Below are 17487 nucleotides of genomic sequence, written 5' to 3' on the forward strand. Positions count from 1 at the left end.
TACTGACAGTCAACCCCAAGTTGAGGGTACAGATAGCGAATTGCTGCATCAGACTTAAAAAAAAAAAAAGTTGGTAAAATTGAAATTGATAAAAAATGTACCGGGGTGACCAAGTTGCGTTGATCTGCCCTTCTGCGGTAGAAATGAGACTGAGAGAAACTCCGTCAAGGTTCGGTTTGCTGAGAAACGAAACCTAACTTCAATCTCCGGAGATGGGCTTTTCCTACTTCGCTGTCCAGCAGCTCAGTGGTTCGGACGGCCGGCGAACAGCACAGCTCTCTGCATCTCTGCCTTTTCTGGTCGCATCCATCTTATTGCAAACGACAAATCTGACGCTATGAACTCCCTGAACCAGCAGTATGAGGAGAAGGTGCGTCCCTGCATCGACCTGATCGACTCCCTCCGCTCCCTGGGAGTGGAGAAGGACCTGGCGCTGCCTGCCATAGCCGTGATAGGAGACCAGAGCTCCGGGAAGAGCTCGGTGCTGGAGGCGTTGTCAGGAGTGGCACTGCCGAGAGGAAGTGGTGAGTGATGATTAAAAGTTACTTTAAATGCCTTATCGCCCAAAACGGTAGCCCGATTTTGGCGTTATGAAACATTGTGAAAAGTTAGTCTAGGATTATTTTATACAAATTCTTCACGACAATATCACAGCTTGTTAAAATGTTTTTTTTAATCTGTAAATGTTTTTGGGTTCAATTCATTAGTTAGCAGGGACGTGCAGAGACCGTTGGAGGGGCAGGTGCTCAAAGTTAAAAGAGGGCACATGGGGCACGGATTTAAAACACGATACAGAAACATACCTTGCTATACAACCGGCTGAAATGTACCAACCCATACTATAAAGAGTGTAACATGGAATCAAGGGCGTAGGTTTGATTTGAACTTTGATTTGAAGTTTAACCCTAGGGACACTTTATTGCTCTGACATCATTGGTCCTACGCAGTATGCATGCTCCTATTTCTTTATGCTTGACTTGAGCGTCAGGGCGCGTTTCTTCTGTCTAAAGAGAAAAGCAGTATTTCTTGCTACATTTATACAAATGTTATAAGCACGACACACACTAGATGCTTTTTGTTAATCTGGTGGCCTAGTGGTTAGAGCATTGAGCTTGGGTCCCAGAGGTTCTGAGTTCAACTCCCACAGACTGCCACTGTGGGTCCCTGAGCAAGACACTTAACCTCCGATTGCTCCCCAGGCCCCGCACAGTGGCAGCCCACTGCTCCCCGAGGGCATGGGTAAAGATGCAGAAGTGAATTTCTCCATTGTTAGATCAATAAAGTTCAATTATTATTCTAAATTATAAAGCAGCGCCCGTTCTGATGAACGTTGAATTGGGACTTTTTTCCCACTTTGAAAAAGTTTGCATTTGAACTTACCAGCAACAGAGACAGATGGTAAAAACGTATCAATTAAACCAAATATATTCAAAGTATGTCTGTTGTCTAGATTTATCCTGTATTTTCTTTAGAAGATGTGGAAATGTGGAGAGATAAACCCCACCCTTACTAAAACTATTTTTTTTTTTTTTTGTATCAAAGATACTCTGTCTGCATCATAAAACAGCTAAATTATACATTCAAGGGACTGCAAATAAATGTATTGTATTTACTTTGCACTGGAAGTAGAAGTGTCACTGCCACTGACAGCATTTCAAATATTAAAATCAAACTTCAACAAATGTATAACTGGGCTGTAGTTACTCTCTTTAGCCCATTTCATGTAATTGATCTTAACATTCCAAACACATTTCTTACATCATATATCTGAAGTGTAGATAACAGCCTCTCCTTACCAACATCCTCTCAGACAACTAATTATTTCCCTAACAATAGTGAGATTTCAATGTTTAAATGTGCAGTAAATCTTAATACATAAGGAGCATGGAGGACCCAATACTGTACTTTGAGTAAGATTGGTGACACCAAAACTGAATTGTTTCATGAGTGGTTGTCCATTTCATCATTCAAATGAGAACAATATACTATTGGTATATACTAGTAAGACAGCAGATAAAACTTTAAGATATGTTAAGGCCTATATTAAATTAATTTGCGACCAGAGCAACAGATTAAATAATTTTTACTTTTTTGTTGTACCAAATTAAATGGTGTAAATGGTGTTCCTCAGTTGTATTTGTCGTAATTCTAGAAGTAGAAATAGTGAAATAAATAGCACTATCATTTTGTGAAATCCTAATTACGCCATTATAAATAAGCAAAAGTCTAAACAAAATATAGCAATTGTTTAGGCAGCATCTAGTGTTGTTGTGCTGTATATAATGTAAAAGAAATATCACCTGCTATTTATTTGGACATGCACGCACACACACACACACACACTAATAATAATAATGATAATAATAATAATAATAATAATAATAATAATAATACTGACAAAAGGGCACTTTGGGCACCAAGGGGCAAAGGGGCAGGTGCTCAAGCCCCCTCCCCTCCCTCGCACATCCCTGCAAGTTAGATTAGCATGTATGACATGTACACTGGCTGCTTTTTGTGTAGAAATGAATATTATTAGATCTACGGGGTGTAGACTGTAGGTCTGCCTTCCTCCGTTTTAAGGCCATTCAATGTTCATAGATTGGAACTCTAAGGCTTTTTACACGAGCAATAAATAAGAAATTTACTGCAAAACTAATCGAAATTATTGTAATTTGTCACCTGGGAGGGAAGTAACATCTCCTAAACAATCAGTCCTCTCTATCACCTTTTCAAATCTAGAGATACAGTGCGGAACTACTTCTGTGCCAGGTGTAGTCCTTGTTTACTTCCTGGATCCTGAGCCAATCATATTATACAGATTGGGTCAGATTATACAGATTGGTCAAAGATTTCCTATATAAGGGAACCCAGCAGTTTATTGTTTTTTGTTATCTTGAAAAATTCCGTATCGTGATAAGACTTTGGATTTATCTTCACAACGATACAATCCAACTAGTGGTGTCTGAAAACGCCCAAAACTACCAGTATTGTCAGGATTGTTATTTTTGCTATTTTCTTCACTGTTGGTTTATTGAGAGCATCAATAAATATCAATAAATTAAAAAAAATCGAATTAATAGAGGAACCTAAGATAATGGCAGACGGACTTTGAAAGCGGTTGCCAGAATGTAATGTTGATCTAGTTCCTACCCCTGAAGTTTTGTTAATTTTTTAAGAGATAAAGGCAAGCTAAACGTTCACCAACCTCACTGGAACTCACTTCATATTTATCCCATTCTCTTGGTGTTGACTCATCTTCAATCCAGGCATTGTCACGAGATGTCCTCTCGAGCTGAAGATGAAGAGAAGGAAAGAAGGTCAGGAGTGGTACGGAAAGATCAGTTACCAAGAACATGAGGAGGAGCTGGATGATCCTGTAACTGTGGAGAAAAAAATCCGCGAAGGTACAACACTGGATCTTTCATATATCGGTAAAAGTATTGAAAGATTCTCTTTATCTCGTAGGCTTTACTGACCAGAACATCCTCCTTTGTTCCTCCTATCCAGCACAGGATGAAATGGCCGGAGTTGGGGTAGGGATTAGCGATGACCTCATCACTCTGGAAATTGCTTCCCCCGACGTACCAGACCTGACTCTCATCGACCTTCCTGGCATTGCCAGGGTGGCTGTAAAGGGACAACCGGAGAACATCGGTGATCAGGTCGGTCTCTTCTCTTCCTCGGAGTCAGCATCTTTCCTAAGAAGTTGCTCAAAGGAGCATTTAGAGTGGGAAGTAAAGGCTTCATAGTCAGGCCTTGAAACATCTGACATTTTATGAGGTTCTAATCACAAACCTAAACATATTTAATTGGAAACAGGCTTGTCTGGTGTGTTCCATTGTCTGTATAGAGCTGTTTGATCACAAATTTTCACCACCTGTAATGAATGATGTGGTGAAGAACCCAGAATTCAGCCAAACACTGTAGAAATGCTTTTGACGGTGTTTTAATGGAGGGAAGGTGAGGAGAGGGAATCAAAACAGTCAAACAGAACAGGGTCCAAAAAGGGTAAGGCAGACATCCAGACAACTTGACAGGGAACCGGCAACAGAACTGGGCAGAACAAAACAGATCAGGTTACAGACAGGATCAATGTGCTGGGAGCTCTTACCAAACTGAGGCAGCGGACGCATGGGTGACAAGTGTGACGAACCGACGGGGAGCAGAGAACTAAGGCAGGTTTAAATAGGCGGATAGAACAGGTGAGCGGAGGGAAACTAATCAAGGACAGGTGGGAGTGATTAAGGGAGCAGACAGGACACTAGAAAATAACCCTAAGACAAAACCAAGCACAGAAATAAAAGCAGAGCTAAAACAGGGACCAGATAACTAACACAATAAAGGGGCTAAACTAGAATCCAAAAACGGAAATAAATCCAAGGGCGAAAAGAGCTACTTTAACCAAATAATAAACATAAACCAGAACAGAACGTGACAGAGCCCCTCCCTCAAGGACGGATTCCAGACGTCCTTCGAACCGAAAATAAAACAGATTAGACCGGGTGGGTGGAGGGGGTTACAGGACGGAGGGACACAGTCCATACAAAACAAAACAACCCGACACGGCGAACAGATACAAAATCCAAAAATGACCAATCAAATCCTGAACCAAAAACAACCCAGACAGGGTGAACTAACTAAGCGAAAAGTCTCAAGAAAAAGTGTTTTAGAAACAAAAGTCTGGTGGGCGGCCCGGAGGATGACCCCCAAGATTCAGAAGCTCTGGCGGTCGTCTCGGAGGACGGCCGCGGCGTCTCTGGAAGTCAGGCGGTCGTCTCGGAGGACGGCCGCGGCGTCTCTGGAAGTCAGGCGGACGTCTCGGGGGACGGCCCCGGCGTCTCTGGAAGTCAGGCGGACGTCCCAGAGGGCGACCCCGGCGAACCAGAGTCCGAGACGAGCGTTGCGGTGGGAGACGTCGGCGGAGCGGGACCCTCAGAGACCGTCGGCGGAGCGGGACCCTCAGCACCTGAGGCCTGGAGAGAGAAAAAGCGAAGAACGGCACCGGGCTAAGGGCCGGAGACGGCAGGCTACAGGCTAGGGAAGGCGGCACCGGACTGCAAACTAGGGAAGCCTGGCTACAGGCGGCTAGAGGGGAAGCCTGGCTACAGGCGGCTAGAGGGGAAGCCTGGCTACAGGCGGCTAGCCAGGGGAAGCCTGGCCACAGGCGGCTAGAGGGGAAGCCTGGCCACAGGCGGCTAGAGGGGAAGCCTGGCCACAGGCGGCTAGAGGGGAAGCCTGGCCACAGGCGGCTAGAGGGGAAGCCTGGCTACAGGCGGCTAGAGGGGAAGCCTGGCTACAGGCGGCTAGCCAGGGGAAGCCTGGCCACAGGCGGCTAGAGGGGAAGCCTGGCCACAGGCGGCTAGAGGGGAAGCCTGGCCACAGGCGGCTAGAGGGGAAGCCTGGCCACAGGCGGCTAGAGGGGAAGCCTGGCTACAGGCGGCTAGCCAGGGGAAGCCTGGCCACAGGCGGCTAGAGGGGAAGCCTGGCTACAGGCTGCTAAGGTGGGAGCCGGGCTACAGGCGTCTGACGGGAGAGCCTGGCTACAGGCGACTTGTGCGGGGGCCTGACTACAGGCGACTGGAGGCCCCGGGCTACAGGCTTCAGGAGGCCCCGGGCTACAGGCTTCAGGAGGCCCCGGGCTACAGGCTTCAGGAGGCCCCGGGCTACAGGCTGTGGATGACGGTGCTTTAAAGCTGCGGGGAGCCGGCACTGGAGGCTGGGCTTTAAAGCTGCGGGGTGCCGGCACTGGAGACGTTTCATCCAAACAATCCGCCGAAAACTGGCTGAACACAGGCTGCTGCTGGGGCCTGGACACCATCCTCAGACGTCTTATATACGCCCCTGCTTCCACCGCAGAGTAGAGCAACTCGGCCGCCCGTTGCTTTGCCGAGGGGGTCTGCATGCTGGCCATAACCCCCGTCTCAAAAAGCATGGCTACTCCTGAGCGGAGAGGGAGTGTTGGCGACAGATTCTTCATTTTTGGTCGGTTCGTACTGTAATGAATGATGTGGTGAAGAACCCAGAATTCAGCCAAACACTGTAGAAATGCTTTTGACAGTGTTTTAATGGAGGGAAGGTGAGGAGAGGGAATCAAAACAGTCAAACAGAACAGGGTCCAAAAAGGGTAAGGCAGACATCCAGACAACTTGACAGGGAACCGGCAACAGAACTGGGCAGAACAAAACAGATCAGGTTACAGACAGGATCAATGTGCTGGGAGCTCTTACCAAACTGAGGCAACGGACGCATGGGTGACAAGTGTGACGAACCGACGGGGAGCAGAGAACTAAGGCAGGTTTAAATAGGCGGATAGAACAGGTGAGCGGAGGGAAACTAATCAAGGACAGGCGGGAGTGATTAAGGGAGCAGACAGGACACTAGAAAATAACCCTAAGACAAAACCAAGCACAGAAATAAAAGCAGAGCTAAAACAGGGACCAGATAACTAACACAATAAAGGGGCTAAACTAGAATCCAAAAACGGAAATAAATCCAAGGGCGAAAAGAGCTACTTTAACCAAATAATAAACATAAACCAGAACAGAACGTGACACCACCAAATCAGAACATCTCTATTCATACTGAATTTCATTACACAGAGGTGCACTCGTTTTAACGATGAAGTGGCTTCTAAAGGCTGTAAGTTGTACTGGGTTGTATTTAAGGGGTATCAGAGTCAAAGGGGCAGAATAGAAAGGCAGACCACACTTTTCAGATTTGCATTTAAAAACAAAATGTCACTGACCATTTATCATTTCTTTCTTCCTTTTACAATACTACCTCTTGTAAGATACATTAAACACTGTGGTTATAATGTTACACAATCTAGAAACATTTGTGTAGTGTGAATAGTTTGTTAGAACATTGAATAAAAGGAGATGCTGGTAGAGAGCAGGGTTTCTGGATACAAACTAAAAGGTTTACTTAAAGCTGACCTGGTCTCCAGGGTGCAGAAATGAGATGGCAAAAGCCACTACCAGGCTTCATCAACTGCAAGTGTTTTGCCATGTTTCATTAATTATCATAATATAAATGGGAAAATTTCAGATAAAGCGACTCATCGACAAGTTTATTCGGAAACAAGAAACCATCAGCCTGGTGGTGGTTCCGTCCAATGTGGACATCGCAACGACGGAGGCGCTGAAGATGGCTCAGCAGGTAGATCCTGAAGGAGAGAGGACGCTGGGTAAATAGAAATCCTTCTGTAAAATGGCCAAATGGCTCTCGGTTAAGTAATTGGAAACTTAGACATTCCCTTGATCTCAGGTATTTTGACCAAGCCTGACTTGGTGGACAAAGGCACAGAAGAGACTGTGGTGGAAATAGTCCACAACGAGGTCATCCAGCTGAAAAAGGGCTACATGATCGTCAAATGCAGAGGTCAGAAGGAGATCACGGAGAAGGTGTCTCTCATGGAAGCCATGGAGAGAGAGAAAGACTTCTTTAAAGATCACGCCTACTTCCAGTAGGTTCACGCTTCATTTTTGTGCCACCATGTGAAACATTGTACGATGCAGAACGCTTTTGGATTTGATTATTTATGTTACTTTTTTTCTGCTGCAGTACTCTGTACAACGAAGGCCATGCAACTGTTCCCAAACTGGCTGAGAAACTCACTCTTGAGCTGGTGCATCACATTGAGGTGAGTTGTTACCTTCGCTTCAACCACTGAATGAATTATTTAGTGTCTAACGGTCGGTTGTATGACTCTTGATTTGGGATTTTCAGAAATCCCTCCCAAGACTGGAAGAGCAGATAGAGGAAAAGCTGAAGCAAACTCAGGCGGAGCTGGACCGTTACGGTAATGGACCCCCATCTGATGCGGCAGAGAGACTCGTCTTCCTGATCGACGTGAGCTCCCACGCTGTGACTAACTCTCACTTGGTTCCGCATTATACCGCCAACCAGCATTAAACACCTGTAACACGTGTGCACTGCAGAAAGTGACAGCCTTCACCCAGGATGCCATCAGTCTGACCACAGGGGAGGAGCTGAAGTGTGGAGAGAGACTGAATGTCTTCTCTGTGCTTAGAAGAGAGTTTGGGAAATGGAAGGCCCACCTGGAACACTCGGGAGAAAACTGTGAGTTTTTTCTACCTTTTGTTAAGCATGCCTGCAGCTGAACCTCGACACCACCGTGACACGTTCTTTGTGATGCAGTTAACCGGAAAATTGAAAGAGAGGTGGAAGAATATGAGGAAAGGTATCGTGGAAGAGAACTACCAGGCTTCATCAACTACAAGACCTTTGAGGTGATGGTCAAGGAGCAGATCAGACTGCTGGAAGAACCAGCGATCAGGAAGCTAAAGGATGTCGGAGGTGAACGGAGTTACTTCTTTCAGCTTGGTTACTTTGGCTTGCAGAACCATTCCCGCAGCTTTATTGGGATTCTATGTGATAGGACGACACATATAGTAATGCATAAGGGTGGAGTGGGGGGAAAGAAAGGCAAGCATATGGATTCGGCTCCTTTTTCTCTAATGCCCCTAAATAAAACCCCAGTGGAACCGTTTGTCTTTAGAAATGACCTAATGATTAAATATTGTCCACTCGTGTTGTGTAATCCCAGTATAAACACAGCTGTTCTGTGAAGAGCTCAGAGGATTGTTAGAGAACAGCAGCATCGCTGTATTCCTTTCACTTCACAATCATGCTCTACATTGTCTTTGGCTATCGCACAAAATTCATAATACTATACATTAAAGTCTGTAGTTGTAACATGACCAAATTAACAAATATTGAAAGGCCACACTAGACATTTTTGATAGGTAGTGTTGTTACTAGGTTCAAATTAAGTGCTAAGACTTTTTGTCAGGATCACTGGGACTTTGATTATTCTGTTAGGTTCCCGGGGATCCTGCAGTTCGATTTCATCCCTACTGACCGGCAGAGGCGGTTCTTAAAGCACTGAATGATCACTCTTGCGCATGCACAGGTCGAGAATCTTATACCAACATGGTCACATGTGACCCCCGGTGACACCGGTAAGTCCATATAGTCACGTGACAACGAGAGCTCAGTCCCTTTTCATCTTCTCGCATGCAGGTTGAACATGTGGTAAGTCACTGATTTGCTTGTCGCTGGTAGCCTCGAGACTACGGTCGGAGCTGCGAGAATCATCTCGCCCTCCAGAGGCAGCACAAGCTCCTCTTGATACAACTTTATTCTTCCTTTGGTAAGTTGTTTCCCTTTGATCGGGGGGAGCGGGGACGCGTTCGCTCCTGCGTCGATTTCACTATTGCTGGTGGTAAGACGTTAGCCGATTTTGACCAGCTTATTTGCTTTTTGTCCTGTTTATTGCCACCGCGTTTGGCTGCCTATATTTGTTAATCGCAGCTGTGTTTGGCTGCCTGGATTAGTTTATTGCTGCCTATATTTTATTACATAGCAGTCGTGCTCGGCTTGCTTTTCATTTACTGTGCAGCCATGTTCAGCTGCCTATATTTTATTACTGTGCAGCCATTTTTTGGGCTTGCTTTTCATTTATTGTGCAGCCATGTTCGGCTGCCTATATTTTATTACATAGCAGCCATTTTCGGGATTGCTTTTTCATTCATTGTGCAACCGTTTTCGGTAGTGCTCCTTGCAGACTTTTATGCTGCGTGAGGAACCCGTGGTAGCGTTTTCTGCTCAACCGGGTCTCCTGGCCTATTCGTTCGTCGGTTTAAGTGTCAAGGTTGGCGATTTCAGCTCAATCCGACCTAGTCCTGTGAGCGTGAGATGCTGGACAAGCCATACTCCAGAGCGTGTTTGGCCCCTCTCCAGTCGAAGGATGGGCATGATCTGTGTCCCTCTTTTTTGGGACCAGATCACTAAAGAGAAGCCTTGACTGAGAATACTATGCTATATTCCTGGCAGCATCTGGCACTGATTTTCAAGATCAGTTTGACTCTGGCTCGCATCTGTCGGCAGCCAGTTCACATATCTCTTCCGGCTATCAGTCGGAAGAGGACGGTTTGATAGTGGGCGCTTTGAGAACTGCTCTTGCCCGGTTGCAGCTGGATGCTCCACCAAACCGATCTGCGGCTTCCAGTGCTATCTTTCGACTTCCTACTAGGACGTCCTTTGTTTCCCCATCTGCTAAATATGTGAAGGTGGTTCATGCCTGTTGTGCAGACACCAAGGGCTTTTCGCTGCTGACCTCTGATAGCAGGGCCCTGGCGGCCATGCAAGACGTACCCAAGTTTGGCTTGGGCCATATGCCTTCTGTCATGCCATAGCATCCCTCACTGTGGTGCCGGCGCAGGATTTGAGAGCTAATGCCAGTAGTCCTCGTCCTCAGTGCCATGTGACTCATGATCTGCTCTGTAGAGTCTATGACTCGGGGTCTCATTGGGGCGACTTGGTAACTCATTGTCGCAATTATTACTGGGTCTCTCAGCCTCTCTGGAGGCTTTGTGATTGATGCGCCTACTCAGGGGTTGATGGACGCACCTCTTCATGCATTTTCTCGTTTGTCAAGGGAAATTGGCCGTGTCCTGTCTACCTTTGTTCAAGCAGGCAGCCAAGGTGCTGGCTCGGTCTCCTCTAACCAAAGCCTGTAGAGGGACCCTGATGAGCCTTCCAGTGGTTCCTGGGGAGTTATTTGGCTCTGCTGCACTTAAAGCCTTGGAGCGGTCAACACAGGCGTCGCGTACCAGGCAGCAGCTAGCCGACCTGCATCGCAGACGATTGCAGCGTCCTGCTGGGAGTGCCTCTGCGTCTCTTTCACGCACTCGTCCTGCCCCAGCTACACCATCCGTGGGGCAACCACAGCCTGGTCATGGTGACCACGGCCTGCTCATGGCCAGTGCATCACTGAGCTGGCGGTGGGACACTTTACCCAGGACCAGCTCAGTTTCTGATCCATGGGTGGTGTCTACACTTACCCAGGGTTACACGCTACAGTTCCGCCACCGCCCTCCTGTTCCTGGTCAAGTCAGGATGACGGTAATTCGCGACCAGGTAAAGGCTCAGACTCTGAGCCACGAGATGGATGCATTGCTCCCATTCGGTCTCTCTGTCCCCACGTATGTCGCTAGGTGCGTTGCTGCAACTCTGTGCCCTCTGCAAGCCAAGGGGTTAAAGATCCTGTCCCTACTTGGACAATTGGCTCATCAGTGCGCCCACAGAAGCTCAAGCCGCTGCAGACATGAGCACATTACTCAATCATATAGACCTATTGGGTCTACGTGTGAACTGGCAGAAGAGCAACTTAGTTCCATCTCAAGAGGTCACGTTTCTTGGAATCACAATGGTCTCCCTCACTGTAACTGTTCGCCCATTGCCTCAGCGTGTCGAGGGCATTCTGCAAATACTGCCCGACTTTCTGCCCGGCCGTGCTTCCCCTTTATTGCTTATCTTCGTCTGTTGGGCAAGCTGGCTCCTGCCACTACAGTGATCCCTCGCCACTTTGCGGTTCACTTATCGCGGATTCGCTATTTCGCGGATTTTCATAATGCATTTTTTTTTTTTTTTTTGGTGCATTGTGCTCTGCATTCTGATTCGCTAAAAACTCACTCCCGCTTCTTGTATGAAATGAAAACGGAAACTCTGAAGGCCTGCTGGAAAAAACTATGGCCAGAGGCAGTGCAAAGCGCAACCGGAGGCTCGCTTGACGAGGTCCACCACTCTGCCATAGAAACAGCTGTGAATCTGGCTAAACAGATTGGAGGAGACGGTTTTAATGACATGAGTCCGGATGACATAAACGGCCTGATTGATGGAGACGCACAGCCGCTGACCGATGCAGAGCTGGCACAAATGACAAAGCCACAAAGCGACGATGAAACAGAAGAGGGAGAAGAGGACACCAGAGATGAGGAGGAAGGACTAACGCTTGGTCGCTTAGCAACCATGGTGCGAATGGCCACTGAACTTAAGCGAGTAGCTGAGGAATGGGACCCTTTGATGAGCCGTTCATTACAGTTCTCCAACGTAATCGATGGTGGCATGTCGGTGTACAAGGATCTTTTTGCAAAGAAGAAAAAAGAGCGACAACAGCTGCCTATCACTATGTTCTTCTCCCGAACAAACACACCTGCACCGCGGGCTTCAGAAGAAGAGAACACTGCAGAGCGCAGTCAGGATGCAGCGGCCCAGTCTGAAGAGCAGTGAAACGGCCTACACGTGAGTCACTGTATTTGTATACATGTAATAGTTGCTAATTGTAAAAAAAAAAAAAGTTTTCTATTTCGCGGATTTCACTTATCGCGGGTCATTTTCGGAACGTAACCCCCGCGATAAACGAGGGATTACTGTACAGTAAAACCCCTGGGACTGTTGTCTCTGCGACCACTGCAGATGTGGTTCAACAGCATGCGTGTCGTGGCAGCAACAGATCGCCCAGGGGACATGTTCTCCACGGGAAAAACTGCAGCACATCAACGCGAGTTGGAGTCTGTGCAGCGGGCGTTGCAACACTTCCTTCCAGACCTGCGCGGAAGGCATGTCCTGGTGTGGTCGGACAATACTTAAGTGGTTTTTCATATCAACCATCAAGGGGGGGACACAGTCGTTAACATTGCTGAGGCTGACCCAGAAGCTCTTGACCTGGGCAGCCCCTCTTTTCGACAGCCTGAGAGCAGCCCACATTCCAGGGGTGCAGATGTTCCGGTCGATATTCTGTCTCTGGGACGCCCACCACGGGGGAGTGGAGACTCCACCCGGAGGTAGTGGGGGTCATTTGGGAGAGGTACGGCAAAGCAGTTGTAGATCTATTTGCGTCCGAAGAGACGACACATTGCCCACTTTAGTTCTCCCTGGCAGACAATGCCAGTCCCCTGGGTCAAGACGCAATGACACTCGACTGGCCAAGAGTGCTGCTCTGCACTCCGCCGCTTCCCCTGATAGGCCCAACACTCCTGAGGGTCCTTCAGGGGGGGGCATTAGGTCTTTATAGTGGCCCCCGGATGCCAGGGAGAATCTGGTTTCCATTGCTGCACAGGCTCTGTTACAGCTCTCCAATGCCTCTTCCCCACAGGAAGGACCTTCTGTCACAGCAGGGGGGTCAGATCCTAGGGGCCTCCAACTCTGGGTCTGGCCGCTACAGGCCCGGCGTTTCCTTCTCAGAGTATGACGGAAACATCGGACATATAATGACTAATGCCTGGGCCCCTTCCACACGACTGGTGTATACCCATATGTGGAAGGTTTAGCAGCTGGTGTCATGTAAGACATGAGGATCCTGTACACTGTCCTGTTTCTCTTATTTTAACTTTCCTTCAAGCACAGCTTTCTCAAGGTCGGTCTCCATCCACTCTGAAAGTTTATGTTGCTGCCATCTTTTGCTGGCATTCGGTGGTGAGTGGAGAAACGATAGGCCATAACAAAGATGTTTCTTTGTTCCTGAGAGGTGCCCAATGTTTGCACCCTCCCACATGCCCTGTTGTGCCTGTGTGAGACCTCTCTCACATCCTCGCTGCCCTGTGAACTCCTTCGTTTGAACTGTTGGCAGAGGCGAGCCTTGAGTATGGGTCAAAAGACTTTCTCCTTGCCATGGCTTCGGCGAAGCGGGTGGGTAAGCTATATGTGTTGTCTGTTCACAAGCCCTGTTGCCGTGGGAATCCAGCTGGTTCTGTCGTTATTCTCTGGCCTGATGTTGTGTTTCTTCCTATTGTGGCCTCATCTGCGAGCCACACTGTGCCCCTCCAGCTTGCTTGCCTTTATACGGATGGGCTTGAGCCTTTCTGCCCTGTTCGGGCACCGAAGGCATATGTCAGACTCACAGCTTCTTTGCGGCAGTCTGATAATCTGTTTGTTTGCTACTCAGGGCCCTGCAAGGGGCAGGCCCCTTCTAAACAGCGTCTTGCACGTTGGATTGTGGACGTGGTGAAACAAGCATACATTCTACGAATACCTTTGCTAGGTTTTAAAGGGTTAACTTGGCTGATTTTCACCCTTTGGTGGGGATCCTATCCCAGCACGCATCCTCATCCCAGTGTGGTGGGCGTGCTTTCGGGGTTGTTTCTTTCTGTGTGATTCCTCAGGACTCTGTTGGTAATCGTCATCCAGTGCTTTAAGCACCCCCTCTGGCGGTCAGTAGGGATGAAATAGAATGGAAGTTACGACTGTAACTACGGTTCTATGAATCCCAAATGACCGCCAGAGCGCTCGGTCCCTCAGAATCATCGTATTGTTCGCGAGAAGATTAAGGGACTGAGCTGTCGTTGTCACGTGACTATATGGACTTACCGGTGTCACCGAGGGTCACAAGTGACTATGTTGGTATAAGATTCTCAACTTGTGCATGCGCAAGAGTGATCATTCAGTGCTTTATGTACCGCCTCTGCCGGTCATCCGGGATTCATAGAACCGTAGTTACAGTCGTAACTTTCGTTTTAGTTTATATTTTCCCACCTTCTCTTTAGTCTGTTAATTTCAGTATTCTGTCTCAGTCGTTTTCTGTTTATCATTTAGGGTTAGGCTACAAAAGACCCAATGATTCTTTTAGGTCGGCACATTTTAGCACTGTTTATCCTTAGATCCATTGTCATTAGTTAAGATTTCTATTGTCATGTGATATTTTTATCAGTCAGTCTCCCCTACTGCCCTACTGCCTCACTCATCTCACCTGTGTATTTACGCCACCTGTTGTTCCTTCCGTCTCCCAGTGGTCAGGTCCTCCGTCTATCTACTCAGTCCTGGTCATCTGTGCCATGTTCCTGGTTCACAGCCATCCTGTGAGCCTTGTTTGCCTTAAATTAATAAATCTTCACTATTCAACATCTGACCCCTGAACTCCTCTCTGTGCTTCGGTCTGATTCCTAAAAATCTTAAAATATTCAAGAAACTGAAGTTGAATGTAGAGACAGAATGAAGACGAACCTCTATCTATATGGATACATATTTTCATCATAGGGTTCTTTTTTGTATTTCTTGGGTTTATATTTCAAATACAATCATGGAGGAATTAAAACAAAACAGCTATTTCTTATTTGTTTGTTTCTTCTAGATGCTGTCAGGAAAACCTTCATTCAGCTGGCGCAAAACAGCTTCACAGGATTTCCCAATCTTTTGAAAACAGCCAAGGTAGGGCAGTTTAGTTGAGTTCTTTAAAGACCTCTTTACAGCTCACTCCATTGTTTGCATTGTCTAAATCATTATCTTTGGTAAAATTCTAATTGAGATGTGGATTTTCCAGGCAAAGATTGAGGCCATTAAGCAGCAAAAAGAATCTTCTGCCGAACTGCTGCTGAGGACCCAGTTCAAGATGGAGCTGCTCGTTTATTCCCAGGACAAGACCTACAGCCACAATCTGAGTGAAAGCAAGAAGGAGGAGGAGAGGGAGGAGAAGCCCCAATTCGAGTTACCAAGCATCTCCCTTTCAAGAAGGAGCTCTGTGTTTTGCATGGATAACCATGCAACTCTTCAAGAACTGATGGTGCATCTTAAATCATATTACAAAGTAAGATTTCATTTGCAGCTTTCTTTTAACTGCTTATCTCCAGACAACTTTAAATACCAGTGCTAGGCCTTTCTTATTTAGTCACAACAGAATCTCACATGCAACTGATGTTCCTGAATCCCCAAAATGTTACATCTTTTTGTTTTACCTTGACAATTGCCATGCTCAGAAGGCACTTTGTCTGAATACCTGTCAATAAAATAAAAAGTAAAAAAAAAAGTAAATTACTTTATTTTTGCTTCTACAGAAAGCCTTTGAAATCATCCATTAATAGCTCTAACTGTTGGTTAATATCTTGAGCTTGAACAGGATCTGTGGTATTAATCTGTATGTTTACACATTTCACACCTTGAAAAGTGTAAAGCAGCTCCAGTTAAGAGATAATTGCTATGGCTGATAAAACTGCTCACCCTTTTTGGTCTCCCTGACTCTATAGAATGTGCTTTAGAAAAATAAGGTAGAATCTATTTTTCCTTGGCTGTACAACATAACATTGCTTTCGTGTTTTCCCAAAACCGCCTGGGATTAGTTGAGCAACCCTTTTGTGACGAATTCCCTGTGATCTTTAGTTAGAGAGAAAAACAAAACACCGGGCCGACTGAGAAGCTTTGCCACACCAGAACAGGGTCAAGCCCGATCCTCCTGTCACATTCAGTTACGATAAATGTTTTGTTTTCATTGCTTACTTCGCTAGGTTCGTCTTAATTTTGAGTGAAGTTGCAGTAAAGTTGTTTTTTTCCCCCTCAACAGCTCTAAAATGTGTTCAACTCACTTAGAACATTTTTCCAAGAGATTATCTTTGTCATATGAAATTCAGAATCCAAAGTGAGGAACCATCAAGTAATTCAACAACCCCAGGTGGAAACCCATAACTTTCTCATCCAAGTGAACTTCTGCCTGGAACAACAGATATTTTTGGCTAATTTCCTCGACAGCTGAGCTGTGAAACAGGACAAACACCTGGAGGGAGCCAACTCTATTTCGGACTACGTCAGACACTCTTTTCCTATTAATTTATCCTGCTTTCAGATTTTAAACATGAAATTCAGAGTTAATTCCTCATCCGTTTGTTTCGTACTTTCACTACCTGATTCACATTAGACATTACAAATCATGATTAGCCAGTAAACCATTTCTCAAACTTCTGAGAGCTGTGAAATTGCTGTGAAAAGCTGAACATCGGATCTTTTAACCAGTTCTCTTTTAATCAGTTCTCTAGCCATAAGCTGTCCCTGTCCTCTAGTTTCCTGACTAAAATAAGCATGCTGTTCTATAGATTAACTTTTTTAGCTTACTTAAATTTTTAATAAATAGATGTTAAATTTTTACATTTCTTGATCACATTAAAAGCTTTTCAATGGATTTTCCTATAAATTTTAAAGTGTAATTATCCTTGGTGTATCCTAAATGGCTCAGTTGATTGGAGGGGTGGGGGAAAAAAATCATTCTTCACATCATTTGACTGATTTATTAATTCAAAATGAGATCCCCAGGGGTTGGATTGTTGTCGATTTTTTTATTTTATTTTTTTGTAAGTTTTAAACCAATATGCTCCTTTTTCCTGGCAGATTGCGGGGATGCGTCTGGCCGACCAGATCCCCCTGGTGATCCGCTATGAGATGCTGCAGGAGTCTGCCATCCAGCTTCAGAGGGAAATGCTGCAGATGCTTCAGGACAAGGAAAACATGGACTTGTTGCTGAAGGAGGACTATGACATTGGCAGCAAGAGGGCTGCTTTGCAGAGTCGCATGAAGCGCCTCATGCAGGCCCGTGCATACCTGGTGGAGTTCTAGAAGTCATGGGGCTTTTCACAAGCACAGCTATTGCTGTAAACATGACGCTCCTTTATAAACTTTAACATTTCTACTCTGCACTCCATAATGTCCACTGAAGGACCTAAATGTATTGTAATTGGTAATTTAGAGCTCAATATATTGCAAAAGATGTGAGTAGGTATCACAACTATTGTCATAAGAAAAACATCATACAGCAGCTTTGTTTTTTTTTTCTGGTGTAGTATAGATTTGCTTCAATGTATCTTTTTCAGTATTGTAGTTTATTATAGGAAGGGATAATTTCAATAAAATTTTAAGCAAATCAAG

At 46.0% G+C, this 17487-nt stretch overlaps 1 protein-coding gene across 3 annotated transcripts in view; it reads left to right on the top strand.

Moving 5' to 3' along the window:
- The window catches only part of LOC105926017 (interferon-induced GTP-binding protein Mx), a 37772-nt gene extending 20286 nt beyond the window's left edge, over positions 1-17486 (top strand). The window contains exons 2-13 of one of the 3 annotated variants that reach the window (XM_036151855.1): positions 365-524; positions 3267-3404; positions 3508-3662; positions 7048-7186; positions 7267-7465; positions 7564-7642; positions 7729-7851; positions 7941-8082; positions 8161-8319; positions 14933-15009; positions 15122-15385; positions 16954-17486. In XM_036151855.1, the coding sequence (XP_036007748.1) occupies positions 365-524; positions 3267-3404; positions 3508-3662; positions 7048-7186; positions 7267-7465; positions 7564-7642; positions 7729-7851; positions 7941-8082; positions 8161-8319; positions 14933-15009; positions 15122-15385; positions 16954-17178 (1860 nt within the window). In that variant the 3' untranslated portion in view covers positions 17179-17486. Of the gene's footprint in view, positions 1-236; positions 525-3266; positions 3405-3507; positions 3663-7047; positions 7187-7266; positions 7466-7563; positions 7643-7728; positions 7852-7940; positions 8083-8160; positions 8320-14932; positions 15010-15121; positions 15386-16202; positions 16605-16953 lie in introns of those variants that run through there. The other 2 variants (XM_012862160.3, XM_021316203.2) reach the window with 2 other exon arrangements.
- The last annotated feature ends 1 nt before the right edge of the window (position 17487 follows it).

Source organism: Fundulus heteroclitus, chromosome 20 (assembly GCF_011125445.2).
Source record: "Fundulus heteroclitus isolate FHET01 chromosome 20, MU-UCD_Fhet_4.1, whole genome shotgun sequence".
NCBI classification, from domain to species: Eukaryota; Metazoa; Chordata; class Actinopteri; order Cyprinodontiformes; family Fundulidae; genus Fundulus; species Fundulus heteroclitus.